Genomic DNA, 25,922 nt, shown 5'->3' with positions numbered 1-25,922 from the left:
TCTACACTGATATCTGTCACTCTACTTATCTTTAACCCAAAGCACGCACTCCTTTTTGGCGTGGAAATTTGAGTGACCATCAGGGTAATTCCAATAAAACAGAAATACTGTGATTTAGAAATTATCTAATGTATTAGTCAGCACACAACCCACTTAAATTCGATGGAATTTCTGAAAGTGTAAATATTGTTTTCTCGTGATGATGGCAGCACACACACACACACACACACGTACACACTGAAGAGAACATAAAGTTTAATATCGACAAATAAAGTCACTTCGATACAGCAAGGCTTCTTCTACAAACATATCGCGTCACAGCAATGTACCGAGACAAAATCATAAGCTACAGCAGTCCACTCAACTATCCAGCTCTGGATGGATAAAAACACGTATAAAAGGTAAACTGAAAGTCGAGTGTCCTTCATCACGCACGCGCAGACTGTTCATTTCGTTTTGATGGAGTTGTCGTCGAAAACTGCCCGTCTCGCTCTTGAACAATAAGATGCCAGTTCTGATATGGTGCAGCTCTTTGCACAGCACTCGTCGTAAACTCCTCTCTTTCTCCTGAGGAAAGGGTCCCTCTTGCTGAAGAAGGTCATAGCTGTTTGGCTGTCCAGGAATCCGTCTATTGGTTCAGCTTCGGCACTCCACCAAAATCCTAAACAAGAAAGAAAAATATTCAGATTAGCTAACAGAATGTCTGGTGTTAACTTTGCACATTGCAATACTACCAAAATTTAGCCACTCACACATGTTCGAAATTTAAGTAACGAAAATAATTCATCAAAAATCTTTCACAAACATTGAAACGTTTGTAGCAGTTTCTCTACACTTATATGAAACGTCATGAAAATACAAGGCGATGGCTCAAGGCTGTTCGCAGACTATCATCATGGAGAGATAAAAGAGGTTTCAAATTCTGAAGTTTGCATGGTGGATGATAGGTATCGGTAAGATCCTGAACCAGCCTGCACACCAACCCTGATGACAAGAGTATGGGAGCAAAGGTCACCCCAGGCTTCTAAGAACCCCGGATCCAGGATAAAAACTTGGCACTGTCCTATCGACTAATGGAGTTAATCCTTCTCCTATAAATTAACTGCTGTCAGGGCCTCTGGCCTGTATGCACATCAGGTTTCTGGGAGTATAGGCAAGAGGAGTCTGTCAGCAAGGAAGAATTTAGTCTCTTTGTAATTAGCTTAGATTGCCTGTTTTCTATTATAAAGGCAATTCAAAACTTAATACTTTAGAACCACAATTTGTAAATTGTAATAGTAATATTGTAATTGTAAATTTGTAATTATATTATTGGTAATTGTAATATTCTAAAATATTCAAATTTTTAACCCTCTCAATTTCCTATTCCCTCGCAGCTTGGCCTGATGGGTATCGGTAAGAAACCCGAAACGTCACTTTAATGTAGGCAAACGGCCTAAAAAACTATATTATTATTTTTCAGGTGGTATAAGAGTGGTTTTATTTAATAATAACCTTAATGGAAAACAACCACTTAGCATCCTTCCCTAACTATATTCAAACCTAGACAGTTAATCCATCCGTACAGTCCAAGAAAGGCGTCTCCGTAGCCAGGTGGGAAGGAGCAGCAGTGCGTAGCACACACGCTTCTTGATTAGACCGGGGTTCGAGCCCGTCACCACCAAATACGGAGGATGTGGGAAGGTCAGGGAATGACCACCGCATATCCCGGAGCATTATGGCCTTAGTTGCTAATGCTCCTAAAAACCAAACAAACATTAAACAGTCCAAGAATTTGTCTAGCTCACCCTTGAATTTATTCAACCATCTAATTCTACAACAACAGATGGAAGCATGTTCGAACAATCAAACACCAGCTAGCTGAGGGAAACTTCATCACATCTATCCTGCAACTATCCTTTCTGAACTTGAATTTACGCCCCCTCAAATAAGTAGTCTCAGCAAGTGAAAGAATACCCTTAACATTCAGCTTACTGAATCCATTCAAGGCTTTAAACACCTCAATCAGATCTCCCCGCAGGTGCCTAATCTCTAGACGCTGCAACTTGAAGAACTGAAGCCGTTCTAAGTAAGAGTACCCTTTAGTTCCCTTCACCAGTCTGGTTGTCCTTCTCTGCTCTCTGCATCCATTCCAGCAGATCTACATCCTTCCTAAAGTGAGGCCTCGAGACTTGTATACAGTACTCAAGATGTGGTCTAACCATGGCCTTATACAAAGGGATAATAACCTCCTTATCCATGCTATCAAAATTTCTTTATATTATTGCCAAAACCCCATGAGCTGTCCTGGGCAGCATATCTGCACTACTCAGATTTTTTCATATCTGACTGCAAAATTACTCCCAGATCTCTTTCATTCTCCACTACCCTTAGTGTAGTGCCACACAGTTGATAAGTTACTCTGAGATTATTCCTAAACATATGCAGTACCTTGCATTTGTCAATGTTGAAATTCAATTGACATTTTTCAGCCCATCGACCCAATTTTCATGGACTTTTTAGCAGTAGCTCACCCTGTTGATTGTGGTTAATCGCCCTGCCAACCTTTGTATCATCAGAAACCTTAGACATTAAGCCTGGTATACCTTCATCAATAACATTGATAAATATTGAAAACAACAATGGACCGAGAAGTGAACCTTGGGGATCACTGCTCGGTCCATTGTTGTCCTCCCCTAAGTCCATAGCGACCTCCCCTAAATCTAAGGATGTCCTTATAATTATGACTAAGAGTTTGCTTACCTCCTTTGCTGCCTCCCTTATATAATTGGATAGATTCCATCCACCCCCCCCCCCAGGTACGTTTTTATGTCCATCTTCGACAATTTCTTCTCCACTTTCTTTCAGTTATCGTTCATTTAGCGATAACTGAAAGAAAGTGGAGAAAGAAAGTCATTTAGCTCCTCGTCATTGTTTGATAAACTTCTGGCATCCACTTCTCTAAAGAATTCCATGTGTGAATGTAGATGCAAAATACCTATTCAATTTGTCTACAACCTGAGCAGGGTCATTAACAGTTAACCCACAGACGTCAAGTGGCCCGGTGTGATTCAACCCCTTCCTTCCACCGTTTATATACGCATTGAAGTTTTTGCTACTGTTCACTGCATTCTTTGCCAGACACTTCTCATAATCTGCCTGAGTCTGCTTAACATCCTCTGTGACTTGATTACGGATCATAGGCTTCTTTATGAGCTGATAATTTATATGCATCCCACGAACTTTTCTCCTCTGCCTCAAGTCTTTTCAGTTCTTCTGACATCCATTTATGTCTAAGCCCTGAACAATATTTCTTAGTTGGTAAGCCTCAATAATTATTGAAAACCTCAGTAATTATTGAAGCCCCAGGTAGCCTCAATAATTACTTCCCTGGACGTTTCCCATTTAGAATTTGCTGTTGGTAACATCCTCAATTGGTCCTACTGCACATAATTTAAAAACTGTGTGAGACTTCTGTAGTCAGTTTTACGAAACCAAAAGCTTTTCCTTTTAGCCTTGACAGTAGTTATGTCTTCGATTAAATTCCACATTAGTACACTGTGATCGTGGCCATCCAGTGGGTCTTCTACCTGTAGATTCTTAATGCATGAAGAATTGCTGCTGATAACCAGATAAAGAGTATTGCTAACTCTTGTTGAGTCTCTAACATGCTGCTGTAGAAAACAATGATCCCATAAAACTGCAAAAAGTCTTGCTAGTGTGTGTGACTAACCAATAAATTGCAGTCGACATCTGGAAAGTTAAAATCCCCCATTATGAGACATAACGATTTGCTGGCCCACTCAATTTCTGTCTAGTTTGGTATACTCATGATAGTCATTAGACCTATAACACACTCTTGCACTCAATTTTGTTTTCTCACTGCTTGTATTACACCAAACTGACTGAACATTGCACGCATCCCCCATGTCAACTGAATGCACAGTCTTAGAATTAATATGCTTTTTAACTTCTTTACCATGCTTTTCCTCATATTTGTTTTGCTTGTTTAGAAGTGTGTGTGTGTGTTCACAGGCTAATTTGCGTCTTGTGCGGTCTGAAACACTTGGAATAATTCAGGGGGGAAGGGGGGGAACCCTGTCCTCTTTGCGTTAAGTTCCTTCAATCACCGAACCAGACCTCAGCAAATTTTCAGACGGCGATGTATCGTGAAAAATAACGTCCAAGACGCTCTTTAGTCTATAGTAAAAACTACATATAATCTATGAATTTATTTTTTACATACAATTTGTATGAAAAATGAAATAATAATTGATTATTTGTCCGATTTTGATTAAATTTGGAATAACTCGACAAATATTTTTAAAAAAGCTTAAATAGAAAATTTACATTGGATGGAAATCCATCAAATGTAAGTCCCGCTGTTACATGCGGACGGACAGACTGACGGACATGTTGAAGATAATAGGTTTATATATATGACACATAGCCATCGATAACGAGAGGAATTTAGAATGGGTCTTTTTCACAACGTGCTGAGTTTATTGACCTCAGTCGACAGTAGCATGGTTTTCTTCTGGAAACCAGTTTGTCCTGCAGCAAACAGGCAAATCGACCACATAACATATGAAATTTACAGACACAAAAGGCGCAATATGGCCTAAGTTCTGATGCGCCTAAAACTCTAAACCCTACAGGTATCACGTACTGACCAAGGTGTGATTCAATGGAAAAATTATTTTTTTTAGTACATCAAATGGACCCGCCTAAAGATGTACCGTTTTCAATGGCATGTTCGCGGACTTTGCCGAAGAAAATGCAGAGTGCCATGCGGATTGGTGTATTTCTGATGTCTATAGGGTGGTGCACTCTGCGGTTCTTTACAGGACTAAAACTTGGTCTCGGCATCAGCCACAAATCTCGAGTACTAATTACTAGAGAATAACATTCCCGTCAGTGGGTTGATATCAAAAAAATTCCCCATCCCAGCTTCTTGACACATGCCTGAAAAAGCAAACTAATCTCCTGGCTTCAAATGACCAGGATCTTTGAATAATCTTTTTTTTTTTTTTTATCTTTGAAAAGACATTAGTAATCTGCTTCTGTAACATCTAAGAATCTTGTGAATGGGAGGGGTCCTGCAGATGCTCCTTCAAAGAAAGAGATTTCATTTAGTTCACCACCAAGAAATTATCTGGTAAACAGATTCTAATTCCTTCATAGACAGCAGAGCCGGATTTAAACTTTCTGTGGCCCTAAACGACATGTATGAGGCCCGCCCTTCATCGGTTCACTGTGACAATATTGAAGAAGAATTTTTAAGGTGGAGCGAGGCCCCTTGTAATATGAAGCCCTCAGCTGTAGCTTGTTTTAGCTTATGTGTAAATCCGGGCCTGATAGCCAGATGACTTTTTGACCACCTCAGCTCTGGAGAGTACACTTTGTTGGAATCATATCCTGAGAGAGCTAACTCTACTTCCATCATAACTACATTGCTACAGCTGGACTCCATTGATTCCTTAAGCTGTGTTATTCTATTCCACCTACAGTAAGTAAACAGTACCGTAAAATACACTGAGTGACCACTTTATCAGACGAAGTTCAAAGTCGAATTTCAGAGGACAATTGGGACGGGGAAGATATGAACGATAGAAGATGTACCCACCTTTTCATGAAATATGGTGCTCTTTCAATAACAGGACCGCGTGTTTGCACCATGCGGTAAAAAGAAAGTGGGCAGATACAATTCAGTGCAAGAACTGACAAGAGGAAAGATTCAAGTGACTTTTGAGGTGACATAGCAGTCGGCGCCAGATTTGCAGATATGAGCATCTCAGAAATTGCAACCCTGCTAGGGTTTTACATAGAGTTTGGTCGAGGGTGTATCGAGTTTAGGCCAATGACCAAATATCATTCGCCCAATAGCGATTCTGCTTTTGAAAACAGCTTGTTGATGCTAGAGACCAACTGAGGCTGACAATAGTTGTGACGGAAAACGGACAGGATACAATCACTCAAATAATGACCCAGTACAATGGGCACAACATGTATCTTGTTATGGATGGGATATTGCAGCGGACGATAAAAACAAGGTTCCGCCCCTGTTGGTTACATTGGGTTCAAGCACAACAAACCCAGGTTTCTCTTCAAGCAAAAAAGCAAATCGAAAGAAGTTCGTTGATGGAAATGAGAGGCAGAAAACACACGCAGTTTACAGACATAATTTATAACTGTACACGGACTAAGTTGTTGATATGCCTAAAATCCCGAAAACAATAACAGAACAATCTCTCCGGAGTAGAGATCTATAACTATGCAATTTTCAACTATGGGAACCAGTTACATCACAATGGATCAACGTCCCTGTGGCACGCTTTCGACACCTCGATGAATCCATGCAATGACGAATCTGAGTTGTTGTTCTAAGGGCTACTCGCTATTAAGTAGGTAACCTAAGAAAGTAGCCACTTAGTGCAAGTAATCAATTCTTGAACGAGTATTGCGGATAGTTACCCATTTCAGTATCTATATGTTTGTTATATTTAATTATTATTGTAGGAAAATTGCACTAGGGTTAATCGTTGGTGCTCTGTTTTATAAAGTTCTTGTAATGTTAGCTATTATTTTAATCAAATACTGATGGTTGAAGCTCTCTGCAAAGATGTTTTTAAAGAGTCTGTAGGAACCAAAGGTAGGTATAAACGAAACACACAAATTTATAAATCTGTCTCTGATCCGAGTTTTTGGTCTTTATGAATATTAACTTTCAATTCGTGGTAAGATTATTCCGAAAACAGTATAATTATCCAAAAGGATAATTTTATAACAAGAATGACACTTCCCACTGAGTTCTATTAAGGGGATTAAACTTTTTAACTGGTAGAAGGGGAACTGGTACTCATCGGACATAATCTTATTCTTTATTTTGCATATTCTATTTAGGGGAACCGTGACGAACCGTGCTTATCGATGCTTGAGGTGTGCGAAGGCTCTCCCGGATGGTACGTGGCAACCCACAGTACATCTAACCCTGCTGAAAATGGGGCTGTGTAGCCAAACAGGCCGCTCCTAGTGCCCGTGCTAACCACGGTTCACCAGCGACAGCGCCTACAATGGGCACGCGAGCATCGAAACTGGACCTTGAGTGATTGGAAGAAGGTCGTCTGGTCCAATGAATCACGCTTCCTGTTGCACCATGTGGATGGCTAGGTACATGTGTGTCATTTACCTGGGGAAGTGATGGCGCCTGGATGCACCATGGGTCAAAAACAAGCCGGTGTCAGCGGTGTCATGCTTTGGGCGATGTTCTGCTGGGATATCCTGGGTTCAGTCATCCATGTGCAGGGCTCTCTGACGTCTACCACCTACCTAAATATCATTGCTGACCGGGTAAACCCTTTCATGGCAACGGTCTTCGTCTTTCAGCAGGATAATGCGCCATGCCACACCGCCCGGATTGTTCGAGACTGGTTACCGGAACATGAGGAAGACTTCCAGGTATTGCCCTGGCCTCCAAATTCTCCAGACATAAATCCCATCGAGCATCTGTGGTTTATGTTGGAACAGCAACTCCGATCTGCGGCGTCTCAACCACGGACCTTACAGGAGTTAAAGGATCTGCTGGTTATGTGTTGGTACCAAATACCACAAGACACATTTAGAAATCTTGTAGCGTCCATACCTCGCCGGGTACGAGCTGTTTTGGCTGCTAGTGGAGGATCAACATCATATTAGGTAGGTCGTCATAATGTTTTGGCTCCTCGGTGTATATTGCAGACGTACAGTAGAGATCCATTACACTGGTTACTAGAACTGGCGTAGATAGCATACGAATATTAATTTTAATGCTATTAATTTTCAATTCACAACAACGGCCATTACAAGGGTCGTGAAAACTCGAGAATTAAACTGAGCACAGACATCGAGACTGATCAAAGGATGGCAGCTATAATGTATTATACATCATAGATGATCGTAATAAAATATCTCAGGGCAGAACGCGACCCATGATAATTCCTGTAGAAAGAGTCATATTCTAAAGGATATAATGAGCACGTGTGCGGGATCGAATATTGAAAACGTGACACGAAAGTTTGTCACGAACTACGGGATTCATCATGCGTAGGTGATGTCGTAAATATCGATGAATGAAAAGTGTCACGTGCGTTTGGTTGCAGGCAACGAGTGCACAGCTAAGGATGCAACGCCTGGTATCAAAGGTTAAAAATTTTCTCCATTTGTCGCGAACAAACAGAAATAGGAGAGTATAACAATAAGATGAAGGATCATCTATGGTTTATAATACTATTATATGAGAAAATATTACTAGCAATAAATCAGTAAATGATTCTTTTTAAATTTAAGATCTTGAATTCAGAAAAAAAAACCTGATACCGTGGAGATAATATGGCGTTCACAGTGACGAGTGCGTCCAAATAATTGGAATGCAAAGCTGTTCCGTTCCTTAATGAACCGTTTCTTCATTAGATATTCACTGTCCTGTGAGAGGGTATACGTTCGACGTTTATTGGAATAAACCAATACATGTTATGTGCAAATAGTGCAGTTTATCATAAAAAACGTAATGAATTGGAATATTTCGAATAAGCAATTTCATTTGAAATAACACTAAAGTAATCTTTGCACGTGTAATGACAATTTAATCGTCAAACTCACCATCATCGGAAACTTCGTTCCTCTTGTTTGGTCCGTAATATTCCCCTCCGCACACTAGAGCAAGGGCCTCTGGCAAATGTTTACCGCATATCTTGAAGCTTCGAGTCTGTATTCGGTGCTGACTAGGGAGAGCTGAGGCCACGAGAAAAAGCGACGAACACGCGCAAACAGACGTAAGTAATAGAAGAGGCAACATCTGGAAAGACAATAAAGTTTCTTTTTTATATTTTGCTCATCGTGTTCTTACCAGTTTTAAAAACTATTTTAATTATCTAGTTTATAATATACGTCCGCATGCCTGTTTTTTTTTTTAAATATGTGCTTAGCTTGCGTGTATTCTCTGGTCGATTTGCCTACTTTGCTGGACGAAAAAGCCTGAGTTTCATGGGAGGAATCCTTACTGTCCCCCTTGAGACTGATTAACTCAGCCACTGAAGAAAAAATCCCATAAAAGTTCCTTGCTTCAATGACGAGATTCGAGCCTTCGTAAGTAGTATAGTTTGTAGGATCACCGTCCTCCCGATACGGGTGGAAAAAACCTGAGTTCGAGTCCCGTCGATGACGTGAGGAATTTTTATGGGCCTTTTACACAACGTGGCTGAGTTGGTCTCAAGCGAGGGTTGCATAGTTTTTTTTTTTTTTTCCACGAAACTCGGGTTTTTGTCCAGTAAACATAAAATCGACCTCAGAACACATGCAATTTACAGAGCAATATGGCCTTAGATACTCCTAAAATCCTACAGCAACAACATTATGGCAATTTAGGTCTGATGCGAACCTGGGGAATTCGAACCTGAGTCACTTTGCTACCCGCGTGATATTAGATTATTACCCGCGTATTATAGAGAGGTATAAATACAAACAAAAAATTTCAACTAACTGCACTCCACAATGAGTTTCTCCACTCAAATGAACAAAGGCGAAACCAAAATTTCAATTAAGAACATCTCAACGTAAAAGAAATACCGAGTTTAACCTTTCGCAGTAAGGTGGTAATTCAACCAGTTCTTTTTAAAAGAACTAAATTGACATAACTGATTGGGAAATGGTACGAAAGGTTAATGTGTGATTTACCATGCAGTTATTAAACTAGGTATTAGAACAGACTGCCAAGTCCCTCTATTAGAACGCTTTCTAATAGAGAGACTTCTATTTTCTTTCACATCGACAATTTACAAACGTAATTATAACACTGAAACGGGAAAATTATGGTATCCATTATTAAGGATGTGCTGCTGCAGATCATCTGGACAGGAATCTGAGTATACATGAGAAGCAGCATGAGTCTATTGACGAAAATTACACTGGTGTTCAAAGAAAGTGCATCACCCAGTTAGTCCGTAATTGTCGTCCGAATAACGTAAGTATATGGCAATATTTCTTACAGATTGCATCAGATAAGATTGACACGCGTAGGTGATGATGTAATATTACATCAGCTATTAATTTCAGCTATATAAGCACGCTCTGCAAGAGTTGCAGTCATTCCCTGCTTGTGTCAGGATGTCGAGTTACGTGCAGTTGACGCCACGAAGAAAGATTGTTGCTTTACGTGAGGAAGGATGTTCTTCCCGTCATATTGCTTATGGAGTGTATTGTAATCAGTGAGTAGATTTCTTTCCAAACGCAAGAATAGTGGTTCTACTGACAGGAAAAAAGGAATCGGATGCAAACGAGTCTCTACGCCAAAATAGGACAGCGTTTTGAAGCGCTTATGCCTTAAAAACCGTAAAGCTCCTTCGTCTGAGCTGAAAAGAGAATGGGAGGAACATACAGGAGTGGTAGCAAGTGCAGTAACACTCTTCAAAAATGGACTTGTAGCCCATCGGCCTAAGAAGCCCCTCCTCACACAAAAAATGAAAAAGGTCCGAATAATTTGGTATAGAGAGCATGTCAAATGGACCCCCGAGCAGTGGAAGTCAGTTATTTTCTCGGATGAGAAGAAATTGCTGGAAATTCCCTACCAGCCAAATGAGATGGGGTGCGTTTCGTATCACATGCAGTTTATAAAAAGTTCCGTCTGGTTGCCAATGGATATCTGGCTATATTGGAAGGCAAATTGGTGCCAACCATTAGAGACCATTTCAACCTGCCAAGTAACTGCATCTTTCAGGACGACTCTGCTCCTTGTCATCTGCGGGCGAAAAGTGTAAGGAGGCACTTTTGTAGTTACTTTCTGCATTAGGGGTGCAAGAGTAATGTGTTTACATTTGTTACAGGTGAAAAAATGGTTGGAAGAAACGGTCCATTACAACTGTTAGCTGGCTAGGAAACAGCCCGGTCGGGCCTGAATCCTACAGAGAACTGTTGGCATGCATCGTGTAGAATCTGCAGTTGCCAGAAAGAAACCAAAGACCCTTCGTGAACTTCATAATTGGTGTTTAGAACCACAAACTCTCAGTTGATTATGAAATGGATCTTGTCAATGCCTTGACGGTGTCATCAGGGCCAGAGGTGGTTCAACTAAATATTAGTTTGCTCCTGGTGAACTTTTCATTTTGTTTTCCATTTAAAATGATAAACTGAAACAAATTCTGAAAACATTTCAGCCATAATTTTCGTGTTTACCAAAACTGTTGTATGTTGGTTGCAAATGCTCAATTTGGAATATTTTGAGAGCAACTGTCAAATATTACTTAGCTTTGCCTTAACTATTAATAAATATCTTTTCTTTATATTTATGTCATTAATGTAACATGCCATCGCGAAAAAGGGTTGGAAATGTGAAATTCCTAGGTGATGCACTTTCTTTGAACACCGGTGTATGTCAAACTAATCTGATAAGCTATTGTGAGGTTATTGTTAAAGAAGCATAGTAATACTCAGTGTATTTAGACATCAGTATAGCTTTTTGAACAGTTCCACGTAAAGTCTTTATTATAGCTGAAACGGTGTGAAACAGGATAAAAATCTAATTAAGCGATAGGAGACACATGGTGGTTATAAATAGTTATTGCTCTGAGTAGACCAGGGAGATCGAGTGGAATTGCATGGGATTTCTTGTTGTTCCTGATACACATTAATAACATTGATGAAAATATAACAGACTTCTTGATGTCAGACTTTCATGATGCATGAAGAGTAGTAAACAAGGTATCAAGTTTCGACAAACCCAGATGAATTAATCATTTGGTATGATAAATGCCTAGCAGTTAAAGTAGAACGTTAGAAAATACACTGAATGGCTACTTCATTAGGTACACTACCTAGTGAAATAGTCATTAATAACGAGATGGCCTGGATTATTCATGGCATAGACCCTGGGAGGTGTCAAAAGGCCGGATACAGAAATGCTAGTTGTTCCACCTGATCCCACAGGTACTCAGTGCTATGGGGACTACTGTAGTAGGCTGAATTCACTCAGGTTTCTGGGAACCAGTTGTGCGTAATTCTCGCTTTGTGAAACGGTGCTTTATCCTGTTGGAAGAACCCATTCGCAGATGAATACACTGCACCCATGAAGGGAAGGCCCGGTCAGAACTAATTCCCAGATAAACTGGGAATATCCGTCCTCGCGAGAAGCATAGTGGTTATAATCACCATCCTTCCCACACATGGTGGGGAAAGATCCGGGTGCGAATTCCATCAATGACTGATCAACTTTTTTCATACTTGAATAAGTTAATCCATCTCAGATGAGGATAACAAGGTTTCTTCTTCCAGAAACTGGGGTTTTTCGTCCAGCAAATCGACCATAGAACATTGTAATTTACAGATATTAGTATTAGTATCAGCCGCATGGTGCAAGAAAGCCTATGGCTTATGCTGCACCAGCCAAAAAAAAAAAAAAAAAAATCCGAACAAAACAATGATAAAAACAAAAAATAAATAAATAAAATAAATAAATAAATAAAATTAAATAAAAAGGAAATTAAACCTATCATCCTATGCGCTTCCCTTACCCGAAAGTACTATCCAGATGACCTTTGAATTTCCCCAAACTGTCGGCCTCTACCACCCATGAAGGCAACTTATTCCAGTAATTTATAACTCGCTGGCTAAAATAGAACTTCCTGCAGTCCAATCTAAACATTTCCCCCCGTAACTTGAATTTATGTCCCCTAGTTCTAGCATCATTTATAATCTTGAAAATGTTGTCCTCATTCATTTTACTGATGCCTCTCAGAGCCTTAAACACCTCAATCAAATCTCCTCTAAGGTGTCTAGTTTCCAAACTCTGCAACCCACATATTCGAAGTCTTTCTTCATAAGGACGCCCTTTTGCCGATATCACCAGGCGAGTTACCCTTCTTTGCACCCTTTCAAGAAGCTCGATGTCTTTCTTTAGGTGCGGTCTCCATACTTGAACACAGTATTCCAAGTGTGGTCTAACATAAACTTTTATATAATGGGATTATCACGTCCCTTTCTCTACTTGCAAAAGTTCGATAGATCATCGATAGGACACCATGGGCCTTCCTTGCAACCTGTTTACAATGCTCAGAGAATTTCATGTCTGACCGTATCGTAACACCCAAGTCCCTTTCCTCCAGTACTGGGTTTAGTTGAACTCTACCAAGTGAATAAGTTTTTTTGGGATTACTGTTACCCAGGTGTAATACCTTTCTTTTACTGTTTCCCAGGTGTAATATACAGTATTACATACGGCGCAATATGGCCTAAGCTGCTGATGCACCTAAAATGCTACAACAACAACTGGAATTCATCAGACAGGGAAAAACATTTTCTGCTCCTCCACAAGATCTCCATTACCAGGCTCAGCCCCACACTAGTTCCCTATAACTTGGGGAAATAGTGTGGGGATGGAGGAGACCGATATATTCCGGGAGAAAACACTAATTTGTATACCGGAACAATCCGCGGTGAAACACCAATTCAGACAAAAACAGCATTTCAAGAGCTATAAGAGAAGTGAGTTCAGCCATGGGGGAAGGGGGAAATAAGCATAGTATTCAGTTAGAGGGCAAGGAAAATGGTGTGCTTGTTGCGACGAACGACACATTCCGAATGAGGAAAACTAGCCTCTGGAATACTTAAACGCAGCAACTGATATCCAAAGAATGTCCAGTGTCACTATTAACATTTTTAATTCGTAGAAATATTTGTAGTCTTTTTATCTTCGTCATCTTAAGCGTAGCATTTTATCAATCGATTGAACACCGTTCAATTTCCAGCTGTTTACGACAATTTTGTAAGTGCAATTTAATTAAGTTATATCAGTACAGCCAAATGATTCAAAGAAAGAGAAGTTTTCTGCGTCGGCTAAAATAATAATATTATTCCCGATTGTAAAGGTACCTAACCAATTCGGCTTTGAACGTAGTCAAACTCACTGCCTCTGCCACTTGGGAGGAAATTTATTCCATTTTTCGAAAACCTGCTGCATAGGTAAACTTTATGAGATACAATCCTCAGTTATTTCCAGAGATTTTGTTTTTTACTCCACTCCGGTTTTTGTGTCACTTACGCAGGAGAACAGAATCCTTATTACTCAACGCTTTCACACTTCTCTTAGACTCCCGTTAGATTTTTAGGTGTCAAACTTTGCAGTCCTCCCCTTCTAAGCCGTTCTTCATATGTGCATCGATTTGCACTCTTCACTAATCTGGTCACCTTTTTTGAACTCTGTCCAGGAAGACCTCTTTTCGTTGAAGTCGCCTGATCCTAATACATTATTCTAAACGTGGTCTAATCATCGTCTCGTATAGAAGGATAATAACACCAAAAACCAAGTTTCAAGGACAAAATCCTCGCTACAGTCTGGGGAACGACTAAGTTGGCCACGAATGGAATTCACACCCAGGCCTTTTCCAAGTAATGAGAGAAGACAGGGATTATAGGCAGTCTGCTATACACGAAGCTGGCCGAGCTGCGAAGAAAAATTATCTCAAATGTTCGATATTTACATCGATTTTTTCGTCAGTTTTTTTTTGCAAATTGTATGTTGTTCTTACCCAATTTGGAATTAATTTTATGGTAGGTTTGGTGAAATAAATTAATTTCTAACGTAATAAAAAATATTCGTGACATAATATCCTATAATTTTTGTCCGTGTGTATCTTTAAACTGCGTGTATTCTTTGGCCGATTTGCATGCTTGCTGGATGAAAAACCGATCATTGTGAGATAAGATCACAAACTGCACGTACAACCCTAACGACGTGATCTGCGTGAAGTCAAAATATTCCAACGTCAAAATTTCAATGTACAAAGGTGGCCGGGGTAATGATGGACAATGGATAATTCTGAAACATAATCTTTAAAAGGCCAAGGAAGAGATTTGAAGAGGGAAACATGATTCGCTCTCTCTCTCTTACTCTACACTTATCAATGGCCTTTGTGATGAATGCGCGTGCGACCCCATTACACGCTAATTACGGACGTCGTTATCACTTATTCTCACTATTCGTTGTTCGAAAATGTCCATTATACCAAATAACGACTTCATCTTATTCGCAGAACGACGAGCGTATTTGCTGATTATGAGCAACCCTAATCCCCGTCCTGATACACTTCCTCGAAGTTTGTTTTGGCCTGCAGCAGAAAGCAGCGCGTTATAAAGCGATTTAGTGAGTAGGAAGTCAAACATTAGTGCGAACCTGGATGACCAGCACAGATGCTGAGACTTCTATTACGTAGTCTGTGGAAAGACCTTAGGTACGACCAAACAGAGTTGTCGATTCTTGAGGAGATGAAGTGATGTGTCCGAAACAGGTGATAACTAAATAATTTTTTCTCTACAAGGAAAGCATCTTTCTTTCTTATTCTCTGCCTCACTTTTCTGGCAATTTTCAAAGTCCTACCATCTTATAGATAGCGCTGATATGCACGTAATAACCTGTAATTAATGGCATTTGAACACTGGTATAGAAGTCAAAATTATTATTTATATCTGTATACGAGGGCTGTTTGAAAAGTAAGGTAATATTTTTAATGAAAAGTCATCTAATCAGAGAATAACGAAGTGCACAACAGTCTTGTTTCCTGAGCATGAATGTCGGTCACACACCTCACAGTTGTTGCTGATATTCTGTGAGCTTAGTTTTTAGCCCTTTGGGCACGTATTTCAAGTATTTCAAAAATACGTATTTCTGAACCATAGAGTGAAAGAGAAAATTTTTACTGCAAGAAACAGGTGAAATTAATGAAAAGGAACATATAATAATTGCTGAGGACCCAATTTGGCAATATATACAGAGTCCACAAAAATTCAATGAAGAGACAAACAAATATGAAGAGCAATTATTACAATTTTGTGCAGAAAATGAACTTTGGGTTAACAACAAACCTCACAAAATTCAACATAAGAAAAAAAAAAAAAAAAGAAAGAAAACATGCCGGAGCGCAAGGGGCCACTTATCAATAACTAATAAAAAATAAAATAAGTGAATTGACATTAAAATCTTACAGAAATTTGACGTTACCACATACTTAAATTTAATCAATCTAATTAGATTTAATCACAAGGCATTATAGATTTAATCACCAGTTCCACTAAAAATTTAAAAGACAAAAATAAACATATTATCGAAAAATTCAAAGTAGAACTATTCAACTCACTCTACTTTTGAAAGAATTACTCTCACCAATTACATGACTTTTACACATGCAGAAACAAATGTAGAGATTTATCAGAAATCAGAGAAAAGAAATGAATGAACACTGTAAGTTACTCAAATACATCGCAAAAATACTCCATCAAAACTGATTATCCAAAAAAGAGAAGATAGAGAAAACTATATTGGAGAAAAATGAAACAAATTAAAAATGATCGAAATATAAGCTTGCCACTTTTGTTAAGCAAGAAGCATGGGAATTAAAGCATGAAAAAGCAAAAAAAACAAACAAACTTAGATATTAATAAGGACATAAAAGAAATGGCTGAAAACAAGAAGAAATTCACTATGACGTATTTAAAAACAAAAAAGGAAGAAGATTATGAAGAATGTAAAATACTTGAGAAACCAAATAGTTGCAGCAGCACGAGAATCAAAGCAACACTTAAATAATTACTCTCACCAATTACATGACTTTTACGCGTGCAGAAACAAATGTGGAGATTTTTCAGAAATTTTATATGACAGTTTTACATTATACATCTTGATTTGAAAAGGATATTCGACTTCATTTAAACCGTTTTAAGAACAAACACACTATGGTTTTATTGAAAAATCCACTCTTTGGTCGAAAAATTCTGTTAAAGATTCTCGTAGTGGGGGCCGTCAAGGATCATCTCTGGGTCCTCTATTATTTTCCATCTTTTCTAAAGTTAACATCTCTGAAGTTATTATTAGAATCCTTCAACACCAAAGATCTGATCTGCATCCGTGGTTGAAATATTCTCGCAGAAGCTGTTTACCGAAAGCAAGGACACAAGAGCCTTTAAGGTTGTCTTCAAGGGTTGTCATTATAGCCAAAGTAGCTTATGCGCCATGAAACCCCCACAACAACAACAACATGAAGGGCTGTGGGTTTAATTCAAATGACGGATACGGTTGTAAAAAACGCTGCAAACACCGAAATCTGGGCACAGCGTAAACACGCAGGCAGGTGACACAGAGGGATAATATTATAGATCTTTAGAAAACATTTTTAAAGAAATGAAATAGGTCTCCTATTAAGTATCTTTGTCTTCTTTCGTTCGGCTAGCTTTTGTAATTCGCCTTCTAGCATTTCCTGAGGGAAGAATGTCGACAGCGCAGCGCGAAACAAAATACTTCTGTAACTGCTTCCATATCCAATGGAAAAAACGAGGCGCATTTTCCTTGTAATCTGATTTTCCATTTTATATTTCTTTTGAAGTGCTCAGTGGAAACTCTGTATTGTAGAAAAAGCGCAGTTCTCCAATAAATGTGCTTATGGAGGTATTGCCTGCTTGAGAGAAATAACAAAAAATCTGTTTAAAAGAAAGTATTGGGTCGAATCTGTGATTCAAAATGTAACGGAAATCTTACTATAAAAAAAAAAGATTCCATTAGATAAAAATGATGTTTTATTTATCATTAATATCCAGTGCTAATCCTCATTCTCGTACAAACATACTTATACCCTGTAAGAAGCCACATTCTATTTTCTGGAATGAGGAGTAGGGTTAACTATTAATTTTCATCACGAAATGATTTATGTTATTTGCACATTGAACCATCTTGTCTATTCATTCCTCCAATCACCGCGTGGTAACAAACATAATAATCGGTGCTTCAGCTACAAGCGTGGAACCATGGACTACTCGAGAACCCAACAGATACCGACAATGCAGTAGATTTGTATTTCAGGATACCTCGATTAGTAGCTAACAAAAGCACCTATCCGGGATCGCGCAAAACCTGGAAAAAACGCACACAGCCACCGATTTCAACAATCTAGCCGTCACAGTACAGAAACTGCCTGCTGATAACCATAGATTATCGTTGCAGCATAAGAAATGCTTCTCGTCCGACAAGACACAATGTCTTTATACATGGGACTGATCGTCACTTTCAGCTAAAAACCACACTTGGATGAGAAAAAATATTTGTGACCAAACTAGACTCTAACACCATAGATTTAGATCGTCAAACTCTTATATCGGAAAGAACTGGACTACAGCCATACATGAGGCAGATGCGGAACAAACATTCGTCATACTCCTTATTCGAAGTCACATGCAACCTTTGTCATTATAGCACCATAATTTACCAGCAAATATGGCCTTTTGGATCCAGAGCAAAGCAGATAACGCATCTTGGGGCCTACTACAAATGAGAGAACTCATAAGCGAGGAGGAGGAGGTGTCCTTATTTAATCAGACAAGAGCATAAAAACAAACCACACCAGTATAAGCGAATCTGAGAACTTCGAAGCTTGAAACATCGTGTGTTCCTGTAAAAGTACCGCCACCAGCCAACATCCATTTACTGTCCAACTTCAAACTCACAGAACCAACTTTTCAACTTCCTCGTTTATTCATTCATTTCTGGAAAAACCTTCCTTCATACGTATTTCCTGAAAATTACAGTGTACAGAAGTTCAAGTCTAACGTCAACAAATATCTTCTCTCGTCTTCTCAACCTCCAACCTAAGCATGGTACTAAGTACTATAGGTTCTAATACCTCTCGTGTTTGGGGTTTTCATAAAAAAAAAAAACTCCAGAAAATCCACATCGGGTTCATGATTTAATCATGGACATTCACAATATGGTCAAATTTTTTTACCAAAACCAAATCCATTCTTCAATTTTTGTCATTTTACTCCCCATCACCCTATATATACAGTGTGTCTCAAAAATATTGGTACAAACGTTTAGGGGGAGGTAAGTAACATCTAAAGGAATGTGAATCGCATAGGAACCCATAACCGGAAACGTCACGGGAAAGTAGTAGCAGAGGCACAAGAAGCAGAAATGACACAAGACAGTAATTAGTGGCAAACATTTATTTGACATAATATTAACAATGGAGTACGAGATCGATGCATTTCATGATGTTACAACAGATGCTCGAAGGTTCCACCATGAGACGCGATGACACCGACGCAGCATGGATTGGCGGACACTGTCGAACACACCTGGAGTTTCTTTGACAGTAGCAGCAGCGCAGACGAGTCTCGCCACGAGATCCATTTCTGTCTCTATAGGCGATTCATACACGATAGATTTGAGGGGCCCCACAGAAAGAAATCAAGGCTCGATAAATCAGGTGAGCGTGGGGGGGGCAGGCAATGGGTGTAACAAGGCCAATCCATCAACGCCCAAAACGCCTGTTCAAATGGTCACGAACACACCTTCCATAATGGGTAGGCGCCCCGTCATGTTGAAACCAAATGTTGCGTCTCACATTTGCTGGAACATCGTCAAGTAACCCTGGTAGAACTTGTTCAAGAAAGATCCGATATTTAGCGAAGTTCATGCGGGATGGTAACAGGTATGGGCCGACTAAGCAGTCACCGACCATACCTGCCCACACATTTATTGCGAAGTGATGTTGTGCCGCATGGGGGCGCACACCGTGTGGGCTGTCCTGAGCCGACACATGAATATTGTGTTGATGGAATAAGCCTTCCCGAGTGAAATAAGCCTCATCCGTGAACAAAACATAGGCCGGAAAATTCGTCTTGAACACTTTCCTGGAGAAACCACCGCGCACAAGCCACACGTGCAGGATAATCTTGGGGGAGCAGTAACTGAACCCTTTGGAGATGAAAGGGGTGTAAGGAATCGTCGTTCCACACACGCTGTACACTGCAACGAGACACTCCTAAGGTAGAGGCAACGGCACGTGTGCTGGTAGTAGGATTATTCTGGACGGCATTCAACACACTTTCTTCCATGGCGGGAGTTCGCGTCGAACGTGGTCTGCCCGCACAACTCCTGTTACCGCTAAATGACCCATAATCGCACAAATTTTGATGCACACGCGCAAACAAACGGTGGTCCGGTACATGTCTGTCTGGGAAGCGTTCTCCATAAATTCGTTGAGCGGCTCGTCCATTGCCCTCTACTAATCCATACACTAGGTGCATGTCTGCCAGCTCACAGTTCATGTATCGATGCATGCTCCTCGTTGGGCGACTACTGCTTGAATGAGTAAACCAGAAATTTTCTCTCTCGCGAACTGATGAATAGCGCCGTGTACCGACTTATGGTGACGTTTCCGGTTATGGGTTCCTATGCGATTCACATTCCTTTAGATGTTACCTACCTTCCGTAAACGTTTGTACCAATATTTTTGAGACACCCTGTATATATAGGCCGCCGTAGCCTAGTGGTCAGGCGCGCGGGTGCATAAGTACACGTGCCTTGAGTGACGGGGTTCAAGCCCGTGACTGCTGGATACGGTGGTGTTTCTTGTATTCTGTCTATCTTGTTAACTCCTCTGACTGTTTAGTCGTCCCGGAGTATAAAAAAAAACAGAAATTTATATATCCTTGGAAACTACAGCAGAAACAAGGAAAAACAAATCAACCCAATTTCCTCCATGGTTGCTTTCTTTACAAAGCTCATGAAGTCCGATACAATCGTAAGAATGCTGAAATCTTTGGACTGGAGGGCGATCTCGCAGGACTTCATTGAGGAAACATTAAAATGCACCTCGCATCTCAAAACCTCTCAATGGACAAAAATTGGTTCACAAAAAACCTTAAACCTTTTTTCATAGCCAAGCAACGAGCTTTCAGGATCTTACAGAAGTCGCCGAAAATTGATAATTCTATCAAATACAAAAAAAAAAAAAAAAAAAGAAAAACCAAGAGCACTAAGAGACAAGTTCATCGACACACCCTTGTGGGAGAAGCTTACCAGCTCAAACAGATTGTTTCCAAGTGAGATGTCGACTGATCTCTGGACCGAAATGCGCTTCGAGGTTGGGCAGCTCACCCCTTTTTGGGACTGGCCTCCCGGCCCCCCTACTGTGACAGTGAATTTATAAATTCCACTTTCTTCTATCAGCCTACCCAAACAAGATCTTGTCTGCTGAATAAACAACCTGCCAAGCAAATGTACTGTCGTACTGATGGATTTCCTCTTTATTCATGCTAAAAATTTGCAGCCCATCATAATAGATCTCTTCCTACTTACCTTCAACAGGATTCTCGCGTCTGCAGCTATACCTTCAATCTGGCAACAGTACATTGCAAGTAAAGCCCATACTAAAGAAACATTGGGAAAAAATCCAATAAGGAATACAAACCAATGTTCATAGGATACAATATGCTAAAAATCTTGGTGAAAGCCATTTTCAGACACATACATGAGCACTGATTTAGCGTAGTGTAGATAGCCACAGACCCAGCTGTCTACATTCGGCTATAAAGAAAAGATCAACAACTTCGAGACTTTTCTGTAGATTCAACACTTCCTAAACAATTGAGGACAAATGGATATACGTTTCCTCGATATCAAAACAGCATATGACAGACTTCTCATCAATTCTATACTTATAACCGACAACCACTTCAGAATTGCAGGCCCCATTCTCGAGAGTTTTAGACAGCTACTCACTGGGAGACAAATCCTTGTGATGAATAATAACAATAGCTCGTTATTATTCATCAAAAGCGGTCACCATAAACAGAGAGGCGTACCACAAGGGGATATTCTCTCCGCATCCCTTTTTGCGGCAGCCCTCGATCCCTTCATGTCGCTGTACAAGAACTGGATTTCGTATGCAGACGACCTCATGATCTTCATCTCCTCACAAGATAGCCAAGACGCTGTACACATCTCGCAGTCTGCAACATGCCAGATTTAGCATCTTGTAGCCTACCTCAAAGCTACTGGGTTATAATTAAATCCCAGATCACGTGTCAAGTGTCAACCACCAGAATTGCACGACAAAACGACAATGTAGTATCCTCTGTTTCTAATATAAAGTACGTGCCATGGTAAAGTAAAATTAATAAATAGCACTAAGGGAAAGAGAGGGGGAAAAAAAAAGAAAGTAAGACATCCAATAAAATATATGTGAAAATAAGAGTATAAGTGAGGATATATATATATATATATATAGCTGAAAAACTAAATTAAAACAAAGAACTATATATGTAGGATAAAGTCTAAAAGTGGAAAAACACTAAGCATCATGTGGCAATGTACACATTATTGAGATAAAAGCAAATGAAAAATAAAGAGAAATTATGTAAAACGCAGTAAATAAGAATGTGTAAATAAGACAGTGAAATGGATAATTAAAACTAAAGAAAATATGGACTGAATTGTTATAGAAGCGAACTTGCCTAACATGAAGGAAATTCATATTTTTTAAATTCTTTAAATCATATTCTTTAAATTCCTAAAATACCAAGACTGTAACGAGTTAAAAGAACCGCGTGGTAGAAAGTAAACTAATTAAGGATGTAAATAAAGCAAAAGTGTTCTAAAATGAAGGCTGTCTGTAATGTGACTGGTGTTACAGATATATAAACATTTGTCTTCCATAGTCTTTTCACCAGTATCAATCTGGATAATCTTAATAAAGTTCTTCATAAAATCTATCAGGAACACAAACATAATCAAATGTAATGCCACCTTCTGGAACAACCTGGTCAAGCTATGTATTTTTAACAATTTTGTCTTTGACAGAAAAACCGTTTATCAACAAATTCAAGGTAGACCTATGGGCAGTCCGACTTCTTCCATTATTGCCAATCGATACTTTATTGGTTTGAAATCCCCTTTCCCAAAAATATCACATTCTTCAGATACGTTGATGACATATGGGTTTAATTATCCTAAATTTCTTGAAGACTTTAGCTATCTATAGTTCTTGGGGAAAAGGAAAATTCCTGTGACCACGCTGCAAATTATCTAGATTTGGACATTTAATGATGGTCTACTATTATTGATATTAACAAAAAATGTGATGCATTTAATTATAATGTGGTCAACTTTACTCATTGGTTATCAAATATTTCTAAAAATGTCAATTCTAAAATTATTCCTTCTCAGTGTCTTAAAATTGTTAATATATATGTAACGATTTTAATTTGGTGATTATGAGCGTTAGAAAATTCGATCTTAAACTGGTTAGAAATTCCTTTCCCGTATCTTACCTACAATACCATTTTCATAAGGCACTCAATATTATTAATTTCAAAAACTGTTTTGTCTTAATCGAATTCTCGATTAGCTTGCTTATTATTATTAGTCGATATATTTGCTTCTTGTTTTCTTGAATAAAATTATATACCCACTGTACTCTACTGTATTCTACGATGGATGTACCTTTGAATGCAAGTTGCAGAACTCATATACATGAATAATGAACACTAACTTTATCAACTGGGTGTCTTCCAATTTATTTTAATGGTAGGATTGACGGCCCGTTATTGGTGATTTTTTCATTCATTTTGGTCTAAATTATCACTCCTTTTTTGCGCCACTGACTGCTTGCTACTCTAGACTTTATTCTACATATATAGTTCTTTGTTTTAATTTTAGTTTTTCAGCTATATATATTTGGTTTTGTTCCTCTGTCCTATCAACCGTAAATTACATGCCAGCTTTCTATATATCCTCTCTTATACTCTTATTTTCACATATATTTTTTTACTTTGAACGTCTTAAATTTTTTCCTCTTCCTCTCTTTCCCTTAATGCTATTTATTAATTTTACTATGCCCTGGCACGTACTTTATATTAGAAACAGAGGACACTATATTATCGTCCAATTCTGGTGGTTGACACTTGAGGAAACGCCAGGAGCGTGCGATATGCTACAATTATATGAGTATTTCTATATAGTGGTAAATTTTTCCCCCTTTTCTTTTCACAGAATTTTTCGATACATTATTCAATTATGGTCGTTGGTGCTTTCTATCAGTGGCCCTTGTCCATATTTTTTTCCATATTTTCCTACTCTTTTCTTCTCATATAATTTTTATAGTTGTGTACTTGGTATTCAGATTTCTACTTATTTTATCTACCCCACTGGCATATTCTACCGTACAGGGTTGAATCTGGAAAGAAACGAAGTTAAGTATCGTATATTTTATTAATGATAATCGGTATATATTTTTACTTTAATTTAAAAAAAAGAGGACAGGGAAAAGGTAAATTAATATTTTTCAGAAAAAGTACATTACTAATGTGAATGTTTTTAACATTAATTAGGATCAATTTTTAATTATTAAAATATTTTAAAGCCCTGTTGGGAAAACAATTTTAATTTTTTTTTTTCATGACAGAAAATGGTTTTAATTTTTGTGTATATTTATAAATGAAACATTTACTCTTTGGGAGATTCTGCCTCGATGAAATGCATTTCCAGTATTGCATCCACTTAAAGAACCATTAGAATTTAAGAAACACGAGAAGCCGGATGACATTTAAATTTACACAAACAGAGTTATCGAATTTGAGACAAGGGAAGCTGTAACAAAGCGACCAATCAGAGTAAGTAATGATCGAATCGTCAGCGCAACTAGTAGTCAGAGACAATTCATTTCGACAGGAGTTATTGATCTTTGCTAAGTGATGTTTACCTGTACGATGACTCGCAGTTCCACTATCAGATCTCATTTCGAAAGGCTTGTTTCAGTCATTGAACAGCTCGAGGTATAGTATTCATCCGATCGTAACATTACTATCAGAATAGTACTACTGTATCAGTTATATCAAATAACATCGCTCAATGTTAACCTACCAAAAAGACAAAAATATCTGCATATTTTCAAACAATTCTTGAATACGAGGTGTGATCGAAAAGTCTGGGCACTGACTTTGTAAGAAATTGTGGCGTCCTAGTGAGTTGAGACTTGTCACAACATGTTCGGTGACTCATCTAGATTTAGACATAGCAATGCAATTGCTATGTCTAATTTTGTCATATTGCTATGTCATATACGTTGATAAAAAGGTGTTGTGTGTTTCGTTGCATTTTATAATGAGTGATTTTACTGAGCAGTTGGTTTGATTAAATTTTGTTTCAAATTAGGGAAAAGTGCAACAGAAACCCACGAAACGTTAAAAGCAACTTTTGGAGAAGATGCCGGTGTTGTTCTAAGACTTTTCAGTGGTTTACAAACTAATGGTACCATCTCATGCAATTTCCACTCACTGTGTAACTCAGGAGTTACACAGTGAGTGGAAATTGCATTAGCAGCAGCCCCTTTAGCTGTACTGGTCTGTGACTTTAGTATGTTCAAATGTTCAAAAGTCAAAGTTTTCTCATGAAATGAAATCCTTCAACTGAGGAATAATTCTCAATTGAAAATGCAGAAAAAAATAATGGAGAAAATGTCATTCGCAGGACAAATTCATGAATATTTAAAAATAAAATAAAGAATAAAAACAAAACAACCAGCAGTCCTTAACAAGATCAGGAGGTAGACTCACTACACTTCCATTCGCAGAAAACCGAAACTAGAACTTTCCCCATCGCCAAAATGGATGATGCAGAAACCAAAGCTAGAAGAGACCATCTCAAAATGAATAACGACCGGCACCCGTACACAGAAACATTTTGTGAATGGATAAAAATTACCTTGGAAAAAAATGAGACGTTGCTGGGTCGAGATCTTAGATGATCCAAGATATATACCCCGCAACTAGTTTTATAAGAACAAAAAGTCTCTCTCTAGTGATCAGTCATAGCAAAATAAGAATTAATAAAAAGAACAAATAACCTAACAAAATCTGCGGTTGGTCCCAACGGATTTCCGATATTTATGGTAGAGATCCGTAATAACTAAATAAATACAAAAAAGCAGACCTTTTCTGCATCTGCTGAAAAATGAAATTTCCAGTCCCTCAAGTTTCCATCGCCAAAATGTGACTGTCCAATTCGTCTTTGAATTTTAAAAAACTCTCCACTTCGGTCATCTTGGCAGGTAATTTAATCCAATGACCGACAAACACTCATGGCTGAGATA

The 25,922-nt window shown here is 38.8% G+C and overlaps 1 protein-coding gene across 1 annotated transcript in view; it reads right to left on the bottom strand.

The window, feature by feature from the left end:
* Positions 1-235: 235 nt before the first annotated feature.
* The window catches only part of LOC150082395 (insulin-related peptide 4-like), a 36,693-nt gene continuing 11,006 nt past the window's right edge, over positions 236-25,922 (bottom strand). The window contains exons 2-3 of the mRNA XM_090380537.1: positions 8,617-8,812; positions 236-661 (exon numbers count right to left, since the gene is read on the bottom strand). Coding sequence (XP_090236663.1) covers positions 447-661; positions 8,617-8,812 — 411 coding nt within the window. The 3' untranslated portion in view covers positions 236-446. The remainder of the gene's footprint in view (positions 662-8,616; positions 8,813-25,922) is intronic.

The sequence above is a fragment of the Mastigoproctus giganteus genome, chromosome 8 (assembly GCF_048544385.1).
Source record: "Mastigoproctus giganteus isolate SK-2022 chromosome 8, ASM4854438v1, whole genome shotgun sequence".
Classification (NCBI taxonomy): Eukaryota; Metazoa; Arthropoda; class Arachnida; order Uropygi; family Thelyphonidae; genus Mastigoproctus; species Mastigoproctus giganteus.
The sequence above is the reverse complement of the archived record's forward strand: the minus strand, read 5'-3'. Positions and strand labels throughout refer to the sequence as shown.